General features: G+C 54.3%; 2 protein-coding genes across 2 annotated transcripts in view; both read right to left on the bottom strand.

Moving 5' to 3' along the window:
- SCN4A (sodium voltage-gated channel alpha subunit 4) overlaps window positions 1-14,973 on the bottom strand; it is a 28,513-nt gene extending 13,540 nt beyond the window's left edge. Inside the window, exons 1-13 of the mRNA XM_010116871.2 lie at window positions 14,884-14,973; window positions 14,078-14,206; window positions 13,850-13,941; window positions 12,028-12,324; window positions 10,207-10,270; window positions 9,699-9,840; window positions 8,678-8,890; window positions 7,202-7,357; window positions 6,826-6,949; window positions 6,188-6,426; window positions 4,411-4,584; window positions 3,760-4,116; window positions 375-803 (exon numbers count right to left, since the gene is read on the bottom strand). Coding sequence (XP_010115173.2) covers window positions 375-803; window positions 3,760-4,116; window positions 4,411-4,584; window positions 6,188-6,426; window positions 6,826-6,949; window positions 7,202-7,357; window positions 8,678-8,890; window positions 9,699-9,840; window positions 10,207-10,270; window positions 12,028-12,324; window positions 13,850-13,941; window positions 14,078-14,206; window positions 14,884-14,963 — 2,496 coding nt within the window. The 5' untranslated portion in view covers window positions 14,964-14,973. The remainder of the gene's footprint in view (window positions 1-374; window positions 804-3,759; window positions 4,117-4,410; window positions 4,585-6,187; window positions 6,427-6,825; window positions 6,950-7,201; window positions 7,358-8,677; window positions 8,891-9,698; window positions 9,841-10,206; window positions 10,271-12,027; window positions 12,325-13,849; window positions 13,942-14,077; window positions 14,207-14,883) is intronic.
- Window positions 14,974-15,812: 839 nt separating this feature from the next.
- On the bottom strand, window positions 15,813-16,522 carry LOC147597725 (sodium channel protein type 4 subunit alpha-like). The gene is made up of 2 exons (XM_086766429.1): window positions 16,252-16,522; window positions 15,813-15,950 (listed from the first exon to the last, which is right to left on the bottom strand). The coding sequence occupies exons 1-2, from the start codon at window positions 16,513-16,515 to the stop codon at window positions 15,813-15,815; spliced, it is 402 nt and encodes a 133-aa protein (XP_086622555.1). The 5' UTR covers window positions 16,516-16,522.
- Window positions 16,523-18,465: the final 1,943 nt, after the last annotated feature.

An 18,465-nucleotide genomic window follows, 5' to 3' on the forward strand; every position in this document is an offset into this window, starting at 1 on the left:
TCTGAGGCATTAGCGGTGGATCTAATGTTAGTGCCATCAGCAGATTTCCTGGCATCAAATTCCTCTTGAACATCTTTAACCCCAAACTGAGTGCTTTGACCACCAGCCCTGTGGTGCAGTGGGTCTCACCCAGCATTAGCAGTAGCCCCATAGTTTGGCCTGGTTTTACCCAAAACAGGCCAGACCTCTGCTTAGACCCCCCCACCTCCAGCTTACACAGGGAAATGCCGGATTGAAAAACCCCAAGTTTGGCCCATACCACACATAAAGGAAAAACTAGAAGTTACAAACCCCAGCATTATTCTTTGAGCAGCACAGCAAGAGTGGATCAATCCCAATTTTTGAGTTGAAACCCTTCCACCTGCCTTTCCTACCTTGGCATCTTCGGTGTCGGACTGGGTGCTCGTCTCCTCGTAGAGGTCAGACTCCTCCGAGGCGATAGGGACTTGCACCGTCAGGTTGGGGTTGTTGATGAAATTCATGTGGTCCAGTTCATCCATAAAAAAATACTCTTTGCCAGTGACTCCATCCAGGTACTCCGATTTGGGCTCCTGGCTGGTGTCCACATGGTTTAGCACAGAGTTTTCCCTCTTATTGGGCTCTTGCTCTTCCTCTGGGGCCACCTTCTTCCCCTTCCACAGCCTGCGGAGCAGCGTGAGGACAGAGGCCTTTACAAAGTTGATCCCCTTGGTGATCCTGCCTATAGCGATCTGCAAATTGTTCATCTCTCCATCGTCGTCAGACGCTGCCAGGCTGTCGGCGCTGAAGGAGCTCAGCAGCAAAGCTAAGAAGAGGTTCAGCACCTGGAGGGGACAAAAGCAAACCTCAGCGCTGACGTCCAGCACCAACATCGTCCCCACAGGCTGGAGCGGCAGGGACTAGTCATGGCTGTGGAGAAGACTCCTTCACTGAGCATGTCGTGGGACTCCCTCCTCCCATTGCCCAGCTCTGGGGTCTGCAGAGATGCCCACCCCATCCCCTGGAGGACATGGTCGTCCTCACTCCTCCCTCAGCTCCGATGCCCTCAGTGTCACCCTCAGCTGCTGGGGTCCTGCTGTTCCATTTACAAATGGCACCAGTCATCCTCCCAAACCACTTCCCCTGTGGGTCCATCCTCCCTTCTCTCTCTCGGAGCTCTTGGCCTGACTGTCCCCACATGGGACTCCCCAAGCCTATGGTGCTCCTCCCCATCACCACCGGAACGCAACTCAGCTCCGTCCCTTTCCTTCTCCGGGAGAAACCTCCCGCTTATTGTCCTCCCAGCCGCAACTCTTCCTCTCCTCTTTGCTGGCTCTGTAGCTGGGATCCCCAGCGAGCTCCTGAGGGTCTCCAACACCCTGGAGCCACGTAGGAGCCTGAGCCACAGCCACAACCTCATCCCTTTCTACCCGAGACCGCTCTGTTCCTCAGAAAGCGGTATTTCGTCTCAGCACAAGTCAGCTCATCGGATGCAAATGCTCTACACAGCTCCAAGAATGGACTCTCTCCATCTTCCCCCAGATCCCTCCCCCTCCACCATGCCCAAAACGTGACTGGACCCCACTGCAGCCTCGCCTGGCACTGCTGGACTCGCCACATGCCGGAAACCCAGAGCAGCTCAGGAGGAGAGGAGCGGGATGGGCTCTTCCCCGGGTACGGGAGCGCCGGCAGCACCCAGACACGCTCTCCCTACGAGGGGCGGCCGCTGGGCCAAGCCCACAGCTGTTGGTGTTTGTGCCGTTTCGTGCCAGCAGCGTATCTGAGAAGGGAATTAGCTGCTATTCAAGGTCACTGCTGTTTTCACATGGCTCATGCCATATGACTTAAATCGCATCTTTAAATAAATCCCTACTGTCCTATCAGTTTAATACTTACGTTAAGCACCAATTACAGCTAATAGTTGCTGTTGGCTCTCGCTTTTTTGGACAGGAGTCCGTTACCTTGTCACCCGACTGACTTCCTCCCCTTTCCCTTAATAACCCCAAAGGAAATGCTCAAAGTGTCACCAACAGCAAAGGACGACCGGCCGTCGCCCTATTCCTCTGCACGGGAAACGGAGAGAAACACACACCTCCCCGCAGCCGGGATGCTCGGGAGGCTGCGCGGGACGGGCTCCAGGACTCGGAAATACCGGAGACACGGCCAGGAGAGGCTGGAGAGGGCAGAGATGGCTCTGTAAGGGGTGGTGCGCCGTGTTTCTCTACTTAAGCTGTAAATGAACCCTGTGCGGCAGCACAGAGCACGGCTTGCCCTGAAGGCTGGGGTGCCATCTCAGCTGAAAATCATGTGGCCCCACTGTCTTCTCCAGGAGAGTCTCCGGAGGGGTGGATGGGCTGTCTCATTCCATAAACCAGTTCCAGAAGAGGAAAGGTTTCTAGAGCTGCTTTTGGGTAGGGTCTCCAGGGAGCCCCAGCTCCGATTCTGTGTCTCTACGCTCCTGCACTCGCTACAGACGGAGCTGGAGATGCTCCTGCTGCTCGCGGGTGATTTTCAGCCTGGTCCAGCCATTCGAGTGGACGGCCCCCTCCATGCCGAAAGGCAGCGTTACAAACTGCTGCTGGCTGTGGGGTGGTGGGCAGCCCGGGGTGGGGGGACAGTGGGCTGCTCCCCGCCACACGCATGTCTGCCCAGCATCACCTGGACCAGACCCCAGGACACCTGCGTGCCGCTCTAGGGGCCACCTCAAAGCCCCAAATCCCTGGCATGAGCCGGGGAAGCCAAGCAGCACCCAAATCCCAACTTTCTGCCCTCGAAGCGGGATGCTCCAAGCCGCCCTACCCCTGACCGCAACCGCGGGGTGGTCTGAGCTCCCCCTCGGGGCTGCTTTTGCCCCACTGAAGAGCTGTGCCCAGCCAGGGCTGGAGCAGCTACCCGAGAGGCGTCAGCAGCTCCCTGGGCAGATAGTTTTTCAAAGCAAATTCCAAAGGGCTTACACAACCCGGGCAAGTAATAGGAGCGATCCGGCAAGCCGCCGCACTTCCCTCCCCTGCCTTGCTCCTTAAGAAGGGAGAGCCGGGCCCAGGCAGGCTGGAAAACAAGCTTCAAAGCTGCCAGCGAGAGGGTTACCAAGTTTAGAAAGGATTTCACGCTCGCCTGGCACTCGCAGTGCGGGCAGCGAGCAGCTTGGGTTAGCAGGGAGGGGGTAGGTGGGGGGGGTGATGGTGACCAGGGGTGCACCAGGACCGTGGGGGAAGGAGCCGTGGGGGTCGCGCATCTGTGGGATGCCACCTGGACCACGGTGAGGACTGGGGATGTGCAAAAGCCTTCCGGGGGGTTCTACTCCCAAAAGCACCTGGGAGCAGAGGACCAGCCCTGGGGCGAGCTGGATGTAATGCTGTCTCCATCTCTTCTTGCAGGAGGGTGGGAAATGGAGAAGGAAAGCCTGAAAAGCCATAGGGGGAAGAAAGGGCAGCTTGAAGAGGACCTCTCTTTTGTCCCAGAGTTGCTCCTGCAGCTGCCTAAAGCCTGTTGTTAAATTTTCTGTGCCTCAGTTTCTCCTTCTGTTCCTGATCTGGTTTCAGCTGAAGGTCCCTCAGAAAGTGCTTCTTACCCTGCTTTACACAGAGCTGACCACACAGCACATCCCCATCAGGTCTACGGGAGGGAGGTCAAGCCCTTTGCCTGTGCTCCTGTACAGCTCCAACAGGCACAGCCCTGTAGATGACCTGAACCAGACAACACTGGCCAAAGAGTGAGCGGCAGAGGTGCACCCACCCCATGACACCCTCCATCCTTGCCCCTCGCCTCTCATGGAGGGTCCACCCCAGCTCCAGGACTCACCACAAGGTTCCCGATAACCATGACCATCATGAAGACGATGAGGCACATGGTCTGGCCGGCCACCTCCATGCAGTCCCACATGGTCTCGATCCACTCCCCACAGAGGATGCGGAAGACGATGAGGAAGGAGTGGAAGAAGTCATTCATGTGCCAGCGGGGCAGCGTGCAGTCGAGGGAGATCTTGCACACGCACTCGATGTAGCTCTTCCCGAAGAGCTGCATCCCCACCACAGCAAAGATGAAGACAATGATGGCCAGCACCAGCGTGAGGTTCCCCAGGGCACCCACCGAGTTGCCGATGATCTTGATGAGCATATTGAGGGTGGGCCAGGATTTGGCGAGCTTGAAAACCCTCAGCTACGAGGAGCAAGGAGACAAGGTGTTGATTTGCTTTCATTGCCACAAGGTGCCAGCAAGGCTGGCGTTAGACCTTCATGTGGCTGTTTCATTAGGGCAGGAGGGATTAAACACCCAACTACTTTGCAAAGAGCACAGACTCCTGCATCTCTAAATATTTAGCTTGACTGTCAGCGTTATCTTTAACAGGGGGCAAGTTGGTGACTGCCACAGAGGAGGTGAACAAGCCACTCTCCACCTCAGTGGCAATTGCATCCAAAACCCCAGAGCACGACTTATTCCTGCGGCACCTACCAAGCGGAAGGAGCGGAGCACAGAAAGCCCTTGTACATTGGCCAGGCCCAGCTCCACCAGGCTCAGGGTGACGATGATGCTGTCAAAGATGTTCCAGCCCTGCTGGAAATACTCGTAGGGGTCCAGAGCAATGAGCTTCAGGACCATCTCCGCCGTGAAGATCCCCGTGAAGACCTGTGGGAAACAGCACTCTGTCAATTTGCTAGAAAGCCTGGTGTGGGGTGGGTAGCACCTCCCTTTTTTGGTGTATTCCCAAAGCATTCCCTTTAGGTTCAGTTCCAGTTGGGACCAAGCTCCCCAGCTGCTGCCCAGGGTGGCTTTTGAAGCCAGGCTGGGAGTACTGGTGACTGATTGCTTCTGGAGAGACTCAAAGGTGTCTGTTGGCAGGTGGGAGTTAAAGTAAAAGTTTAATTGGCAAAGGGACCCCCTTCAAATGACTGTTGAATCATAGAGATTCCCAGCACTGGGAACTGGGCTGCTACTGGGATGCCCCTGCCCCTCCCTGAGCCCTGCGAAAGCTGATCTGGATTCTACACTTTGCTCTTTTCCCGGGACTACAACAAGGCTGTGTTATCACATTACTCCAGGGCGGGATTATCGATGTGACAATTAGCATCCTTGATGCCATTCCATGCCACGGCACGCGCAGAGGGGGGCTGGTGACCAGTTTTGCCCTGGATGTGGATCATGTGGGGATGCACAGGCACTTGCCTCTACTTTGCAGAAAGGCTTCTGCGCCGGCATCCCAAGGGATGCTCCCTGCCATGCCCCTTTGCATGCCAGCCCACAAATGTCCCCTTTTCTGCTCCTGCCAGCTGAACCTTCCCCAGTAAATCCCCGCCGGCTCCCCGCATTGGGGTGGGGATGCAACCAGAAACTGCCGCTGGCCTGAAGGAAAAGCTGGACCTGTCTTTGCAGCATGACGGTGCTTCCAGCAACAGCCGATTAATCCCCTTGTATTTCCTGAATGAAACCAGAGACAAAGCAGCTATGTGCTGAGCGTCATCCTGCCCGCGCAGGGCTCGGGCGCTGGCATTTGTCACCCCAGTGCCTGTGCACAGAGAGGCTTTGGCAGGTGCTGGAGCAGGGCAAGGTGGTGGGAGAGGAGACGAGAAGCTCTCCCATCCCGTAGCTGCATTTCCCAGAGCTACCAGGACTTGTCCCACCAGCAGACCACATCCAGCCGAAAGCTATTTCCCTGAGCAGCCACAGCTGGTTGCTAAATATGCCCATGAAATCAGGACAGCCCAGATTTTCACTGATTTCACTGGGAAAAGTCCTGATTACTATTATTGTTATTGTTTCATGCTGCTAGCACTGTTGCTTCCTGCTCCGTGAGGATCTCTTTGCTTCCAGCATCTGAATTGGCCCCTGCTCTGCCACCCGGCATCGCGAGGACACTGCGGTGTCAGGCAGGGCTGGCAGCAGCTTGTGCCAGACCCCGGGCCACAGTACAGGAGATGCCTCAGGACAGCTCTGCAAGGCGGTGGCCACATTGGTATCACCCAGATGCACCAAGCAAGAAGGGGAGCAGGGATGATGAATCCCACCCCCGTGTCACTCCCCTTCATCTGAGCCATCCTGGAGCCCGACCCATCACAGGGATGCTGTGATCAGACCCCTGCAGCACTTTATCAGTAGTTGGGATGGGTTTCCAGGCGTGCACGCGTGCTGTTCTGGTGACACAATGGCAGCAGAGGGGATCTGCCCACCGGGGTGGACGGTGTGGCTGCTGTGGCTCTCAACAGGGAAGGACAGGGTGCCCATAGCCACCTACCAGGTTCCCCACAGTCAGCACGTTCTCAAACTCCTCCGTCATGGGGTAATGCTCCATGGCCATGAAGACTGTGTTGAGCACAATGCAGATGGTGATGCCCAGGTCCACAAAGGGATCCATCACCACCAGCTTGACAAACTTCTTCAGCTTCAACCATGGAGGACAGCAGTTCCAGACCAGGAACGTGTGGGCACATTTGTACCACCAGGGTGGGCACTTCTGATGAGCTTCCTCCAGCTCTGAGGGGCAGGAAAGAAAAATTATATCAGCTTAGGCTTATCCTGTCCTCCCCTGGGTGGGGCAAGTGCTAACCCACTAGAAGAGACCTCTCCTGAGGTCTTGAACCAGCCCTACACCATCTATGAGTTTAAAACGGGGGCTAAAAGGAGGCTTCCCATCCCAGGCACGGTGATGCTGCAGACCTTCTCCAAACCAGAGAGGGATGAAAAGGCAGAGCAGTCAGGGCACTGTGAGTCCAGTCCTGCTCCCAGCACCTGGGCAGCACTCGAAGTGTCCTTGCCACGCTGAGACTGCACTATTGCTGGTGTGTGCCGAGCACCCCAAGCCCACCAAGGCACAGCAGTTGGGATGAAACAGCTGGCACACACAGCTGTCACCCAGGCCAGGGAAGGACGTACCTTCCACAGCGTTGGAGATGACACTGATGGCACTCCCCACTCTCTTCTCGAGGCCTGGCCCATCTTGGTTGCCCACGGTGAGGTGGTTGCGGTCCGATTTCTCCGGCTCGTTGGTTGGGTTGAACTGGAAGGAGAGGAGGCCACAGGGGATGAATGCAGAGCGCTGCAGGCTCTTTAACGCACTTGAAGGTAGAGCAGGCACTAAAAAGGGCATGGTCTGGAGAGACCTTGGGGTGCAACACGGGAACTACAGGTGGGCTGCAGAAAGACTCATAGGACTCGACCCACAACAAGCTGGGCACAAGCCTATCCCCCCACCAGGTTTTATTGGGGTGGGCACCCTCGAGGGACGGCACAGACAGAGCCGAACATGTACCTCAACCACCGTAGCAGACCGCTCCAGCACGACCTTGGGGACCACTTGCCCGTTGCAGTCCTTTGTGTTGTCCTGGTCACTGTTCAGGTCTGACTCGTGCTCCTTCTTGGCCACGTTGCTGGGCAGGGAACCGCTGCTGGACCGCCGGTCCTGCAACTGCAGCAACCCACGTCTCCATCACCCCTGTGTCCGCATCAGGAGCTTCCCGTAGTCGCTGCAGGGCACCAGGCTAAGGAGAGGGGCAAATCAAGCCCCAGGACTGTCCTGGGTGGGACTTTGTGACTCCAAAGTCTGCTGCTGCAGGACCTGGGCAGCAAACCCAGATCCTCACGAACAAGGATGCGGGATAACAATTTGCAGTAGCTAAATACGGAATATTAAATAAATCTGAGCCCTCATTTCTTGCAGGTGCTTTGCCCTCACTCTCAATCCTATTCTCTCTGTCTTCTCCATTTCTCTAGGTGATTGTAAAGGAGTATCATCTCTTTTAAAGCCTTTGGGCAAATAACTGGTTAATTTGCTCAGCGAAAACTGGCCACAGCACCATCGTTAAGCTCAGCCCTGCAGTCCCCATCCCTGGGGCAGGGCTTGCCCAGACCCATCCTGCAAACAGCAGCAGCCAGACAGGAGGAAGCCACTTCCTCCGAGGATGTTGTGGCTTGGCCCAGATAAAAAAATAAGAGGTAGAGGCTCCAGAGAGAGGAAAACACTGTTTTGTGTCTCTACATGTGCTGGTCTTTTGCCCAGATGAACAGATTTGCAGGGCTGTCTCCTGTGGATGCTGCGGACACTGGGCAAAACAACGATTAGAGATGGAGAGATGGCTGGGGAGCGGTATCAGCCAGCACAGAAGCTTTTGCCCACATTTTTATAGGCACATTGTGGTGAAACGAGACTCCCAAGGACTGAAAAGGGGCTAAGGTAGCACTTCAGGGACACCAGGACCTCCATGGGGGGAGACGCAGGGTCCCTCAAGCCCTCTCTGCTCTTTCCAGTCTTGGCCAGAAGCAAGTGGTTTGCGAACTGCCCTGTCTTTCTTGAGTGTTTCCTTTGTGCCCTGACCACAACCTGCCTGCGCAGGCTCTCTGCCAGGTTTCCTGCTCTTGATGTGCAGGACAAGATACTGTCAGTTCTGGTGCTTTTTATGCCTTGTTTCTCACCTCCTCCTTTCACACAACACCACACATCCGTGCTGCACCTCTGCTGCCTCCCAGCACTCCCTTTGCTGGTTTTTGGATGTGGAAATCAAATATTTTCAGCCTTTTTTTTTCCCCACCCAGGACAGTATCTCAACTTCTTGATTTAGCTGTGACCCCCAAAATAGTTAGTTAATTAATATTTTTGCTTACTTTGAACCAAATGGGGATCATTTTTGGATTTTACATAAATAGAAGCATCACCACGCATGTCGCTGCCTCCCTCTTTTCTCCCCCTGTTCCTAAGGTCCCTCATTTTGGCCCCACACTTCCCACCAACCACCTTCTCTTGCTCCTCTTGATGCTTCTTCAGCTGCTCCATGAGCTGCTGGAACTCCTCCTCCTTCTGCTGCTCCTCCAGCATCGTGGCGTCGTTTTGTTCGGCGTAAGCCATGGCCACCACTGCGAGGATGAGGTTGATGAGGTAGAAGGAACCAAGAAATATGACCACCACGAAGAAGATCATGTATGTTTTCCCCGCTGCACGCAGTGTCTGTGGAAAGAAGATGAACGAGCTGTCACACCACCTCGGCACGATATCGGTTTGGTGATGCTTCCAGTGAAAGATCTTGCACCAGGGCACACTCCCATTCATGGTAGAAGTACAATATTTTGCTCCCATCTCCCCAAAGGGCCAGTCATTGCCCAGTTGACCTTCCTGTAGTCCACGGCACTGGGTTAGTACTGGTGTAAAATGGCCAGAAGTCTTGGCAAACGCAGCCACGCTGCTCTGTGTTAGCTGGTAGCCCAAGGGCTACAAACAGGCATGGAAATTGGACCAATATTTCATCAGAAACTCACAGGGGTTGACCCAGCTTCTCAGGTCTCACCCTTGGTCCTCTTCTAACTCTGGATCTGGGCATAATAATTGCTAGAGGATATACGTAGCCTTCAGACACAGGCTTGCTTTTATCTAAACAGTTCCGGGACCCACGGTCAGCTGGGATTTCATGATGTCTGCAACCACTCAATCGGGGACAAGTGACCTTGTTTTCACCCTTACCCTCTCCCTCATCTCAAGCCAGAGAGGTACCGGATACTCTTACACTCCCCGATTCCCATGATCCGGCTGATAGCACTGCTGAAGCTCAGCTGGGCTTTGCCCTGGAAAATACACTGCACTGCTCAGGTTGGGGAGCGAGGTGGGGCTCCCCTGAGCCTCCGCTGATCCTGGTTAGATCCACAAACCACAGGACACGGTCCCATGAGTTTCCACTCAACTGACTTTTTTCATGTCCTAGGCCAGGGGCAGCATCGAAACGAGAGGAGCATTTGCGCAAGGATAAAAATTTGGTGCCTACCAGCTGGAAGAGATTTTCCCAGAAGTCCTGCGTCATGAGGCGGAAGAGGGCCAGGAAAGCCCAGCTGAAGGTGTCGTAGCTGGTGTAGCCGTAGTTTGGGTTCCTCCCCGCTTTCATGCACTGGTACCCTTCGGGACACTTCCTACCAAAGGAGCCACGGGGGCAGCTGGTGTGAGCCTGCCGGTGCTGCCCAACCTGCACCCGCAGTGAAACGCTCCATCCCTGGAGGCACTGAGATGCTTCAGCAGAACCGTCTCCAGGCTGACACAGCCAGGATGCCCGGACTGATACCTGCATCCTCTGCTGAGCTGACACAGTCGGGATGCCCGGACTAATACCCCCCAAGCTGATACACCCGGGATGCCTGGACCATTCTCCTGCAGATCCATGTTCCCAGCCCTGATCCCATCCCATCCCAAGCATCAGCGGTCCCACAAGCTGCGCTGGCTGCCTCATCCCCTCCCAGGGAGCCGGGGGGACACTGGCCACCAGCACAAGCTGCACTCACCCAGCATCGCTGCTGTTCCCACAGAGCAGGGCGTCGAGCGCTCCCTCCAGAAAGTAGAAATTGGCTTTGCAGGTGCAGAAAGAGGAAGGCATTAAAACAACAGCCAAAAAAAACCAAACAAACAAACAAAAAAGAACCAAACCAAAACATACAAACATTGATTTTCAAATTCTTGGCAGCTTCTCACTGTCAGGGAAATTCCCTGAATCCCAGCGCTGGGCACTGGGTTATCTTCTCTCTGCTGACTCTGCTATTTGCATTGAACTACTTGGCACCAGCCCAGAGACCTCGTGGCATTGTTTCCCTGACCCAACCAGATGGCTCCCAAGCCCATAAAGAGCTCTGGAAGCAGCCAGGTTGGCCAGGGTCAGGCCTCCTGGGAAGGTGGGTCAACATGTGCTCAAAGGAATCGGGCTGGTCTGTTTGGCTGGGAAATTGTACAATTGTACTGCAGGGGTCCCAAAAAAGCCTGGGGAAACGGTCTGCTACTGCTTCATGGTCATCGCCTTCCTCCTGCTGCTCCCATCCTAACCAGCCCCTTCCCGGTGAGGAAACACGCTGCTCACAGACCAGGGGTCCTTGAAGCTCCTCCTCACGGCTCAAGCACAGACCCAGAGCCACAAGAGCTGCCAAGAAGTGCCACCACAGGTCACCTGCCCCCAGGGACACACAGAAGGGCAACTGGAGACACCCATGTCAGGACAGGGCAGAGGGCAGCTGGACCCCATCCTGCACATCACCTAGCACAGCCCTTCCAGGAGCCGCACAGGGATTTCTGGAGCTTCCTCAGAGCATCCCCAGCACCACCTGGCTTCTTGCCGCAAGGCTTTTATGTAACCTACGTGGGCTCCTCAAGGAGATGTCCCGCCTGCAAAACTCCAGGCGGTACATTGTTGGCCTGGCCCCAGTAGCTGTTAACCTGAACATGTGGTTGCAGGGTGCTGTTGCTATTTGCACTGCGCTCGTTAGATCCTATATATTGAATCTGCACCCCTACCAAGAAGCCTTCCTGTAATTAATGCCAGAGCTCCTTGTACAGTTGGGCAAAGCAGCTCAGCCGAGACGTAACCCGACCTTCTGCTGAGCTCTGCCGAGTGCCCTAAATGAGACGTGAAACATCCCCGTGGAGCATCCCACCACCATGCAGATTTTCTGAATTTTTTTTCATTTTCTTGGATTTTTAAAAAAACCCAAACCAAAGAACAAACAAAAAAAGCCCTACCACACATTTCGGACCAAACTTCTCCAAGAAGTAGTAGTAATGTGGTAAAATTGGAGACCCATCCCACCTCTCCCTCCTTCCCCTCCAGCTGGCTGTCACGGTGTTGTGAACCCAGGGAAGGGCCCAGCTCTGACGCAACAGTGCAAGCGGGTGAGAAATGTCATGCCTGCATCCTGTCCTCAGATTTTCCACCCAAAGCCCCATCTGCTCCCGGAGGGTTTGGTCTCCCTGCTGTGACCAGCCAGATGGAACAGGTGTTCACCAGTGCCCACCCTGATGGGGAGATCGTGTCCTCACTAGCAAGTGGGGGAGATGGAGACACTGGTTTGTCCAGGCCTCCTCATGGTGAAACCTTTCTGAAGGAGTTTAGCTTGCCCAGGTGGACTGCATTTTCCCTGGCAAGGAGGATCTGCTCCAACCTCTTCATCCTGTCAGTACGGACAATGCTGTTTCACCTAGCAGCCACATTTCTCCCTGCAAAGCACCTTGGCAGGAAGGTCCTTGAGAGCAAACCATCTCAGACACAGAAGAAAAGTGAGGAAACTGAGGAGCAAACCAGGATGATGGGTCAGTGGAGAAGGGAACATGTGAGCCTTTACCTTCATCATTGATGTAGGCCTCAAAATCAAAGGTGCTGTTGCTGGTGAAGTTGCTGGCAATGTCATCAGTGAAGTTGCCGTAGAGCGTTCCATTGGCCAACGTGTCGTTGCCCAGCCCCAAGTCCCCCAGCAGGGTGTCATTGAGGGGGGGCCACCGCACGCACTTCTGCCGGAGGTTCCCCATGAAGAGCTGGAGGCCGATGAGGGCAAACACGCTCAGGCAGAAGACAGTGAGGATCATGACATCCGAGAGCTTCTTCACTGACTGGATCAGAGCCCCAACAATCGTCTTCAGCCCTAGGAGGAAGGTGTCACTACTGAGCTAATTGCTCATTTGCTAATTATGGTGAACGTGCTATGACATTTTCAAAAGGTGCTGGATCTGGGGAGATCACATGGCATCACCAAGTTCACCCCATGTGCTCAGACCTCCAGCTCTATGCCCCACGTTTCATCTCAGCTGCCACTCTGTCCCCACACATTCCTCAGCAGCAGAAATTCTTCCCCAAAAAACTGTCACGCTCGGATGAGTGCCAGCCAAACCTCCCTCTGCCAACCTTAACCTGGGCATCATGAGCCAAAGCCCATCCCAGCCTGGCAGCTGTCAATTCCTTTTGGTTTTATGTTTTCCCCAAATGCCACAATCTGACCTTTTTTGGCCCAAACCACCAGGACAGACTACTTTGCTGTGGCACACGGAAAAGCTATTCGCCAGCCCAGCTAGAAGATGCTGAGCATCGCCCTCAGCTCCAGAAAAGACTCCTGGCCCAACACTCCCACGTGCTGCTGTCCCGTGGGCAGTCGGGAGCCCAGCCAGACCCTCCAGCCTGATCCCTTCCAGCCAGAGAAACCCCAACGCGTCTGAGCGAAGGTGACAAAGCGACGTTTGCATTGAGCATGGGGATTAACTCATCTGTACCCCCCCAGCATTGCCATTTCCTCCACAGAAGAGGCTCTCCCACAGCTCCTCAGTGGGCTTTTGACATGGAGGATGTCTTTCCTGTCACCCCAGGTCTACATGGATGATGGGTGATGCTGGGACATCCTGACACTGATTGTAAAAGCAGCGCTGCACATAGAGCTTTCTCACATGGAGGCAATTCTCCAAAGATACATGATTTTTAGCCCTGTCATCATGCCAGTTCCTCCCCTCCCCAAACTATTTAGGTAAATCCCTGTTCTCCAAGGGCTTGTCTATGTTGGGAAACCGCTGAGTGCAGCCGTTTTAAAACAGCTTATTTTTGAAACTGCTATTTCTGCAGAGCCTCTTGGGGGGATGCCATTCCAGAAAGAAGCAGCAGCTTACGACTTCCTAAAATCATTTTTCAGCCTGTTTGACGGAGGCAAAAAACCATTCAGATAGGAACCCTAAAGATCTGGAAACTGCAAGGACACAAGAATTTATTCACCACAAATAAATTATAATTTTCAGTTCAATCTCACGCTTCTTCAATGGGTCTATCATTGCTATGGTACCAAAGCAGGGTGTTGAAATGGTACCAAATTTGGGAAACAGCCATCAGAGTTGTTTGATAACCAAGACCACTTGAGCCATCTCCAAGGAGCCCTCAGAACACCAAGTCTGAGTCATCAGGGCCTGTCCCTGGCCAAATAACCAAGTGAACCCAGCTGATTTCAAGATGTAAAATCAGGACTTGACCCAAAAGCTGAATTACATGGAAAAATATTTATAAGTATCAAAAACCTTTTTTCCTCTTTTCTCTTAGAGATGTCAAACGAACTAAAAGGAATTGCTGCGGACTGTGGGAAACCTGAGCTCAAGGAAAGGGAGGATATGGAGAGGAGAACCCTTAAGTCCAACCTGGTATCACTGTGATGGTTTTCAAGGCACGGAGGACGCGGAAAGTCCTGAGAGCAGAGATGTTCCCCAGGTCCACGAACTCGGTGATGTAGCTGCAGGACAGGAGAGGAGAGGGCTTCAAGGACTCTGCCAGGTACCCACCCCCTGTTCCTCAGCCCTCCTCCCCATGATCCCACTCTGGGTGCAGTGGCCAGACCTCCTGCCCTCCCCTCGTCCCATCAAACTCACGCCATGGAGATGACCATGAAGTCCAGCCAATTCCACGGGTCGCGCAGGAATGTGAAGTTGTCGATGCAGAAGCCTCTCGACAGTATCTTGATGAGGGACTCGAAGGTGTATATCCCAGTGAAGGTGTATCTGAAACGCGAACGGTGACTCAGTACACTCACCTGGCTCAGGCTGAGGTTTTGTCCACCCATGCCAGTGGGATGATCTTGGGGAGCTGAGTTTGGGGGCTCATGGCCACAGGCTGCTGGTTTCTCAGGATGTTTCAGCACTGGGGGAGGTTTTCACCTAAACTTGTAATGCAAGTTGGGACTTCTTGAGGTACCACCCCCTTTCGTGACTATACTGCAACACCTCTGATCCCTCCTGATGTCCCACACCACCATGCCCTCTTGTAAAACTCTGCTGAGACCTGAGTGTGCAGAACCACAGCAGAGAACGCTGTATTTTTCCCTTCCCACCTGGGACTGGTTGTCCATGCTTCTTGGACTGGTGGATCCACTCAGCCTCTCCAGACCATCACTGCTGACTCAATCCAACCTGCTCTGCAGTGGTCTCCTGTCACAGGGACCCCACCAAATTTTGGGCAGCTCTGAAACACTCCCACTCTTTGGAATGTCTGATGCAGTGTGTGGATGTCCCTTCTGAGACTGAGAGGGCCACCAGCATCTCCCAATGACACCTCTTCTCCTTTGAAGGGCATCTGGATCCCAACATCCCTCTCTCAGCCTTGGTCCTGTCCCTCCCGAGGATGATCAAGCTGGGATGGCCCCCATGGCTGAGGGAGGTTGCAGGAGGCAGGGACTTACTCCACGTTCTTGGACCACGCCGGGGGGTTGCTCAGCGTCATAAACACGCAGTTGGTTAAAATAGTGATCATGATAAACATGCTGAATAATTTAACACCCAGTCAAGGAGAAATGCTGTGGCTGTTGCCTAGATTCCTTCCTTCACATGGTTATGAAGCCAAGCATCCCTGCTCTTGTCCTAGCTCCCACCTTGGTCCCATGTCCTGACTTTCTCCCCCTGCAGCTCTCTCCTGCTCACACGTTTCCCTGTTCCCACGCATGGTCCTGGCCCCTGCCCTCCCTTCCTGGTTCCCTCCCGATCTCCACGGCTCTGGTTCTGCCTCCTTTCCTGTCCTCTGTGTTCCTTCCTCTCCATCACGTCAGGATACAACTTCCCCCATTTATCTGATCCCCCTGCCACAGTCACCCCCTCTTTTTCCTCCTACCTCCTGGCCACCAAACTCTGCTGCCACCAGAGCTCTGCTGGGATCACTTCCACCCTTCCTAGTGCCCCTCTTGTTTTTCAGGTCCTTTCCTGTCTTTCCATCTCTGCTTGAATCACAGCAAAAGCTTCAGCGCTGCCTAAGTTGCCTCGTTCCCTGTACTCCGATGTCCTGGTTCCTCTGCCTCCCCTCTCCCAAAACATCCTTTCAAGTCCCTTATTCACCCTGACCTGCAAACATTTTCCTTCCTGTCCAAGACCTTGAACCTCTTCCTAGGAAGCTCCAACACTTAGGTTCCCTTCTCCAACCAAGACTGAGCTCTTGGGGCCACCAAGGTGCCCCAAGCCTTTGGAAACCCACTCCTTGGGAAGGGATCAAAGAACTGGGATGGCTGGGGGCCATCCCAGGAGATTTGCTCACCACACCATCACGAAACACTTCTCTCAGCCCCCTCTGAAGTCTTTTTGCACTCTAAGCATCAAAGTTTGACCTGGCAATGGAGTGGCATCACAGAGGGCAAGGATATGAATGGATAAGCACTTTGATGGCTCCTCTGCGGATGGGGTGGAAGGGGCCCAGCAGGTAGAGGGCAGGGGTTGCCGAAAAGCGGAAGATGGACTTCCCTTTGTTGAGGACTATGAATGTCTGTGGAGAAAAGAGAGGAGGGAGATGGGTTAGCTCTTCTGCACGCCCCTAGAACACCCACGGATCACATGCTGCCGTTAGAGGTGAGACCTCCGTGTGTGCTTTGGATCTCCAAAGGCTCGTGACTTTACCAAGGAACAAATGCTCTGCTTTGCAGGGGACAGCACTGGGGGCTGTGGATCACCAGGTCAGATCAGACCCTGGGGCATGGGGGAAAGAAGGAAAGGTCCATGCTTTCATCTTTTTCTTGGGACTTGCACCTAATGCCAAGTCTATCCAAGATCCAGGCTCTGTCCCTCACCTTCTTATCCTTGTAGAAAGGGTCCAGGTCCTCCAGGGGCACCCCGATGAGCTCCAGTGGTGGGTCACCATAGATGAGGGGCAGGTTCTTGCCAGCTTCCAGGTCACTGCTGGGCTTGAGCTCCTCTTCCTCGGGCAGCTCCACTTGCTGCCGCTTTACCTTGAGCGCCTCTGCCTCGGCGATGCGCTGCTCGATGGCAGCCAGCGAGGCGGGAGTGAAGGGGCGGAGGTTCTCGGGGCCCGGGATGTGCGGCAGGCCAGCCATCCTCTCATTCTGCTTCCGGGACGCCTGCGCTCAGCCTGCTGGGGAGAGGAGGGCTGAGAAAGCAACGCCGGCTGGTGCCGATTTGGGGCATTTTTGCTCAGCCCTCGAAGCCAGTTGATGGCAAGATGTTGGTGGGTTTTTTGCAAACAGCTTTATTGCACAAATATTGAACTTGCAAGAAAGATTATTATGCATGGTTGGCTTCCAGATGGAGCATCCCATGTGCTCCTCCTCCTCCTCCCACACCCCCATTCAGCCTCCGATCAAAAAGCATCATCGCGTTGGGCTTTCCCCACCGCACCGTAGGAGTTGGCGTACCTGACACCAGCTGGTTGTTGTTAGAGGTGCAATTTCACAACCTAGACGGGGTTGCTCAGCAAAACCAAACACCTTGGGCACCGGTGGCATTGCTCCAGCTGTTTCCCATTTGCAATGTGCTGCAAGGCATTGGCAGCTTTCCTCCTGCACCTTGTGCGGTGCTCAAAGCAAGAGGCTCCTCAGCCAGAGGAGCTCGGTCCTGCAAGCTCAGCGGCCGTTTCACAGCACCCATCCGTAGGAAACACGAGTAACCTGCAGCGCTGGACAGCTCTGCTCCCAAAATGAAAGGGTTAAAGTCTTATCCTGAGCCAAAAATCAAGGCAATAAGGGCACTTTCTAATGCTACAGAGATCAGGATGACTCCTCAGACAGGAGCAGGGTGGGCCCTTTGGGACAAATAAGAACCTCCACTAAGCAGCAGAACAACAAAAAGGGTTGGAGACACCAAAGTGGGGAAGAGATGGGGGGGTTGCACCCAGAGGAACAGGCTGCCATGCCCTGAGTGAGGCCAAAACACCCGGCAAAGGCTTCCTGGACACCAGAAAGGTTCTTGCTTTGAGTCACGCTGCCTCAGCTTCGCCTTGACGTCCGTTTGACCCATAAACACCAGCTCGTGTCAGAGATGAGCCCAATACACCGTAACGCTCACTCCTGCTTTGCAGGGATGCTGAGATAGATGCACCTCTGTGCCTCGCCCTCCCCAAAACAGGCATCCCACGGGCAAGCGTGTCTCCTCCGTGTGCCAAAGCTTTGTGCGATGCTGCTGAGCACCTGCCCCTGGAAAAGCTGTAGGATCAATAGTCCTCACAGCCCCAGCCTCAGACCTGCCCTGCTGAGAGCTGGACACCTTCGGCCCTTTGTGACTAAGGAGAACCAGACATTTGTAGTCCTGATGGGAAGAGAGACCCTGGGTGCACAACGGTATCGACGCGTTCCTGCGGTGATTATAAAGCCAAGTGATAAAAGCAACGGCAAAGGGCAGTATCAATTTTGGGCAGGCAAGGACAACTGTGCTTCAGAAACCACCACACTCCCTCGCTAGCGCTGCTGAACTGAATCTCGGTGTGCAAAACGGATTTCCTTCTGCCGAGGGCGGGCCATCCCCACAGCAGCACAGCGTTGCGGGGGTATTACTGCTCCCTCCCATCGCATCCAGCCCCAGGAAGGGAGCTGGGACCGGTTCCGCAGCCGCAACACCTCTTGGGCAGAGACCACCTTCACTGCAGCTCCCGAACAACCCCTGCTTGGGTCCAGCACCAGGGCTTTGGTGCACGTTCAAAACGCAGCTGGCAGAGGGATGGGAGCAATTTTTAGAGCAGGGTAACCTTTAAAAAAAAAAATCCAGTGGCGAGAGCACCGATTTTTGTATTTACACCTGTTTCAGAAGAGGGAGAATTTTGTCCTTGCTGAACAAGGTTATCTAGCAGGATCATAGAATCATAGAATCATAGAATCACATGGTTGGATGGGACCTCTAAGATCATCTAGTCCAACCGTCTTCCCACTACCATTGCTGCCACAGCTACTAAACCATATCCTGTAGCTTCTCATCAAGCCACCTCTTGAACACTGCCAGGGACGGAGACTCCACCACCTCCCTGGGCAGGCCGTTCCAGTGCCTTACCACTCTTT

Source organism: Chlamydotis macqueenii, chromosome 25 (genome assembly GCF_036417535.1).
Source record: "Chlamydotis macqueenii isolate bChlMac1 chromosome 25, bChlMac1.mat, whole genome shotgun sequence".
Lineage (NCBI taxonomy): Eukaryota > Metazoa > Chordata > Aves > Otidiformes > Otididae > Chlamydotis > Chlamydotis macqueenii.